At 44.1% G+C, this 5,386-nt stretch overlaps 1 protein-coding gene across 1 annotated transcript in view; it reads left to right on the top strand.

The window, feature by feature from the left end:
- Window positions 1–5,386, top strand: part of LOC143277144 (organic cation transporter protein-like) — a 14,607-nt gene continuing 9,221 nt past the window's right edge. The window contains exons 1-5 of the mRNA XM_076581892.1: window positions 1–122; window positions 477–563; window positions 906–1,007; window positions 2,389–2,529; window positions 3,663–3,903. Of these exons, the coding sequence (XP_076438007.1) occupies window positions 1–122; window positions 477–563; window positions 906–1,007; window positions 2,389–2,529; window positions 3,663–3,903 (693 nt within the window). The remainder of the gene's footprint in view (window positions 123–476; window positions 564–905; window positions 1,008–2,388; window positions 2,530–3,662; window positions 3,904–5,386) is intronic.

Below are 5,386 nucleotides of genomic sequence, written 5' to 3'. Positions count from 1 at the left end.
ATGGAGACTTTGGCAGAAGGCTGCGACGTAGAGGCTACAACAGAAGACTTGCGGCATTACGATAGAAGACGGCGCCACAGAGTCAGCTCCAAAAGTCGGAGACAGAAGACAGTTCCCCAGATGTTGGCGTTACTGCAAGGACTTTCCTGTAAATCAGGTCTCCATTCTTGTGGCTCACTGTGTGTGTTGTGTTGTTTTGTGTTTAGAGTATGTTTAGAGCATGCTAGGATTTGGGAGAGAATTGAACTGGTGTGAAAATGTAAATTCTTGGTCTGGTCTTTGTGTGAGCAATGAGAGGTGGGTGAGTACTGGTGGGTGGCTGGGGGCGGTCTTTTTCTAATTTGGAGGGGTTTGTTTGTTCCGTGTTACACAGGGGATGGGAGGAAGCAGTTATCTCACTCGATTAATGGGCATTTGTGTTGAAACGACACAAAGTGGTCACAAATTAGTGTGACCCCCTTGAGGCTCGTTGACAGTCCTGCAATGGCTTCTCGTGCTGCAAATGTTTGTCTGCTGCTGGGGAATCCTGTTCCACTCCTCCTGGAGATCGACCAGAAGCTCAGGTAAGGCACAAGGCTGGTTGCCACTAGCTTGCTGAGCTTGTCCAGTAACGTCCCAAACATTTTCAACGGGATTCAGGTCTAGAGAACGTGCCGGCCACTCCATTCGTTCAATTTCCTCGTCCTGAAGGTACTGGTTGACAGTACGAGCAGGTGAAGGCAGGCTTTGTCCTCCATAGAAATGAAGCCCGGACCAATGGGGCAAGTGTTGGGTCTGATGATGGGGTGGAGGACCTCGTCACAGTACTGGGCCGCAACACGTACAAGTCGTTTTCGCTCTGCATGGAAATTCCACCCCATACCATGATTGAGCCTCCACCATAGCAGTGGTGTTGAAACACACAGGCAGTTCAAAAGTCGTTCTGCTGGTCGTTGCCACACCCTCAGCCGTCGATCTGCCATGTCCAGGCAAAACCTGGACTTGTCGCTGAACAAAACAGGGGTCCAGTCAGCTGAAGTCCAAGATTGATGTTATCTGGTCCATTACACTTTGGTTCGCTCTTGGTTTGTCAAGGGAACGCAGATGGCCAAAGTTCTTGATGTCAGACCAGCTTTGTGAATCCTTCTTCTCAGTGTTTGAGTGGAAACTCGATTGCCTGATGTGTGCTGGAGGTCATTGCCAAGTTCTGTAGCATTCATGAATGGGTGATGACGTGTCTGGACTTGGAGAAATCAGTCCTCTCACCATGCTCGTATCGTCAACCAGTACATGCAGGACTGAGGAATTGAGAGAATCACATTGAGCATGTTTTGGACATCACTGGGCAAGCCGTGCATGCACGTGACAACCAGCCTTGTACCTTTCCTGAGCCTCGGATTTCTGTCCCAGAGGAGTGGGACAGGATTCCCCAGCAGCAGACAAGAAATGTCATTTGAAGCTGGGGGTGGTGTTGCAGGACTTAACGAGGCAGATGGGCTTCACACTCATTACTGACTGTTCATTTTGTGTCGTTTCCACATCGTTTGCCAGTCGAATGACATGACGTTTTCCTCCCGTGACTCGTTTATGGTTGATTTTAGAGCCAGCCTTTCTTTTGTGTTCGTTGTCACTTTACTAGCCAAAAAACATTTCACGAATGATTTTACAAATTATTGATGTGTGAAAAAGGAATATGATTTGACCATTTTGTCTTGAATGAAATATTTTTTCTTTCTCTTCACAATGTGTTTGTCTGATCCTTACCGAGTGTTGAGTATGATAATAGTAACAATGATAACGGTGATCGAGTGAGAAAAGCCTTAAACTTGTTTTTGGAAAGTAATGTAAACAAAATTACTTTACGAAAACAAGTGTAAGGCTCTTACGTCTCGGTCACCACACTTATTTGGAGAAAATGAGCACTGGACACAGTGGTATGGCATAGAGCTTGGTCTCTGACCGAGGATGGGCACTATATAAATACGTATCCAATCATCATTACATCATCATGTGGGTTTCTAAACTCAATAATGTATCATTCTCTCTGTTCCAGTTTATTAGCCGTGTGTTACAGTGTATATGAACTGAACTTTTGTTGTTTTTAACCTGCTTTCCAGAAAGGATTACAGAGTGTTTTTTTGTGTCAGGAATGATCGACACTTACCTGAGAGACACATACTACTTTTGTGTGTGGTACAGTTCAGCCTAACGTTCTGTTGCCTGACTCCCTTAAGGTCACGTTGTTCAATGCTTGGGTCTTGTTTCGGTGAAGGTTGTATTGCACGAGGTGATGAGTCCTGGGCGTCTTTCCTGGTGGGAGGGAGGTTTTTTATACATGGTTTTCATGACAAATAAATGACATTCTGATTCTGATACTACCTTTGTGTGTGTGACCCTGTGTGCACACAGGAGGATGGAGGATCTGTACCAGTACCTGGGGGAGTGGGGGTCTTTTCAGACCCGGGTCTTCGTGCTGCTCTTCCTGCCCATCATGTCCAAGGGGCTGCAGACCATGCTGGCGGTCATCATCTTCCACGTTCCCCGCCACAGGTCACACAGTGGTCATCGCTGTCTCTCACAGTGTGTGTGTGTGTGTGTGTGTGTGCGTGTGTGTGTGTGTGTGTTTGTGTGTGTGTGTGTGTGTGTGGCTGTCATCATTTTCCACGTTCCCCACCACAGGTCATGGAGTGATCGTCCCTGTCACGGTGTGTGTGTGAGAGAGAGAGAGAGTGTGTGTGTGTGTGTGTGTGTGTGTGTGTGTGTGTGTGTGATCATCTGCCACTGGTCACATGGTGATAATCACTGTCTCTCACAGCGTGTGTGTGTGTGTGTGTGTGTGTGTGAGTGTGTTTACGTGTGTATGTGCACGCGCGCGCGCGCATGTGTGTATGTGTGTGTATGTGAATGAGCGTGGCTCTGTGAGTACGTATGTGTGCCTCTGTGTGTGTGTGTGTGTGTGTGTGTGTGCGTGCGTGGATGCGGGTGTGCGTGCATGTACATGTATAAGCGTGTCATAATTGCGTGCATTAGTGTGTTGACGCTTGTTTACACATGTGTGCAAGTGTGTGGGTGTGCGTAAGTATGTGTGCATGTGTTTGTGAAATATGTTTTCGGGAATTGTCCATTTCCCGCTGAAAATACCAGTATCTGGGAATATGACATTTTGACGAAACTCAGTTTTACGTTGGTATGTCGACCTGATAATAGTAATGAGAAATGAGCTGTCTTCAGTATAACCCAAATGAAGTTTGCTATGGTAAGATGCCGAGATTTGGGGGCTGAAAAAGGGACGTTTATTTGTTATGAAAATACTATGGTTATTGATGCAAGAACTCAAAATGACGTTATATAAATTTCCAAAATGTTATTTTGTACGTAAAATGAATCAGATATTGATTCCAACTGGTTCAAGTGAGTTATTGCAGATTGCCTGTCCAAGCTGATAGATTGTTGTTTGAACTGGCTGCCATGGGTAAAGTAACATGGGTAACCAACATTTCAAAGTTCTAACGTAGTTATGCTTTTGCGTTTGTTTGGCTTAACCAACGTTCTGGGTGTGTTCGTAGTTTTCTGACTTGTTTAAGCAAAGTGTGATTGATTGTAGGAGTGGAATATCATGTTTAAGACAGTATTCGAAACGTATTATCCAAGGGAATAATATTTAGAAATGCTGATTCCTGCAGATGCCAGATCCCAGGCTGGCAGGGCGACACTTACGCCATTCAGAACGAAGAGCACAGACTGGTGGTGAACCAGACCATTCCCATGGAGCACAGTGACGACTCCAGCTATTCCCAGTGCTCCATCTTCACACGTGGGAACCACAGCACTGTCACCAATCACAGTGAAGAAAGCCGCCAGCTGCAAGACTGCCATGCATGGGTCTATGATACGTCTGTAGTGGAGACATCCGTCATTAGTCAGGTCCTACAGTGTGTGTGTGTGTGTGTGTGTGAGAGAGAGAGAGAGAGAGAGAGAGAGAGAGAGAGAGAGAGTTTTGACGCTTTGATATTTTATTGTCATTTCCTGCATTGGTCTATTGACATGGGGGTGATAATGTCACCACAAGCACAATACCACACACTCTGCACTCATACTACACTCCATCAAAACAAAACAAAACAAGCAAACAATGAAAAACAAAACAGCTTTCATCGAAATACAACACCCTTAAAATAGGGAAGCAAAAAACGTAATAAAAGAATTAATTAATTAGAAATTAAAAAAACACTAGAACACCATCTATTCTGATATTGTTCAATGTCTACAAGAGAGAGAGAGAGAGATTCCTTGTATGTATGTATGTATGTATGTGCTTTGTGTGAATGTATGTGTGTGTGTGGTGTGTAAGTGGATGTGAATGTATGTGTGTGTACACATGTATATATGTGTATGTGAGCATGTGTATGTATACATGTGTCTGTGTATATGATTGTGTGTGTGTGTGTGTGAAAGAGAAAGAGCGAGAGAGAGAGAGATAACTTGTGTGTATGCATATAATCATGTATGTAGGCTATCTATCGATGTGTTTTGTGTGAATGCATGTGCATAGGCGAGTGTATATGTGTGTTTGTATGTGTGGATGTGTGTATGTGCATGTGAGTGTATGTGTGCGCACACATGTATATGGTGTGTGCATGTGTGTGAGCCTGTGTATGTATGTGCCTGTGTATGTATGATATATGCGTGTGTATGTATGTGCATGAGAGAGAGAAAGAGAGAGAGAGAGTCCTTGTATGTTTGTATATAATCATGTATGAAGGCTGTGTATGTATGTATGTATGCTATCTATCTATCTATGTGCTTTGTGTGAATGTATGTGTGTGTGGTTGTGTGCATGTGAGTGTGTGTGTGCGTACACATATATATGTGTGTATGCGTGTGTACGAGCATGTGTAAGTATCCATGTGTCTGCGTGTATATATTGTATGAGTGTGAGAGATTTTGCTTATGTGTATGCATATAATTATGTATATAGGCTATCTTTCTATCTATCTCACACACACGTATGGATTTTTCCGAACGCAGTGACGCCTCCTTGAGCTACTGAAACTGATCTATCTGTCTGTCTACCTGCTTTCTGTGAATGTATGTGTGTGTGTGGTCGTGTGTATGTGAATGTGAACGCATGTGTGCGCGCACACGTTTATGTGTGTGTGCGTGTGTATGTGTCTGTGTATATATGATATATGTTTGTGTGTGTGATAGAGGGTGTGAGAGAGAAAGAGATTGCTTTTGTGTATGTATATCGTTATGTAAGTAAGCTATCTATCTATGTACTTTGTGTGAATGTATGTGTGAGTGTGGTTGTGTGTATGTGAGTGTATGCGTGCGCGCACATGTACGTGTGTGTGTGGGGGGGACATATGTATATATGTCTGTGTATATATGATATATGTATGTGTGT

The sequence above is a fragment of the Babylonia areolata genome, chromosome 2 (assembly GCF_041734735.1).
Source record: "Babylonia areolata isolate BAREFJ2019XMU chromosome 2, ASM4173473v1, whole genome shotgun sequence".
Lineage (NCBI taxonomy): Eukaryota > Metazoa > Mollusca > Gastropoda > Neogastropoda > Buccinidae > Babylonia > Babylonia areolata.
The sequence above is the reverse complement of the archived record's forward strand: the minus strand, read 5'-3'. Positions and strand labels throughout refer to the sequence as shown.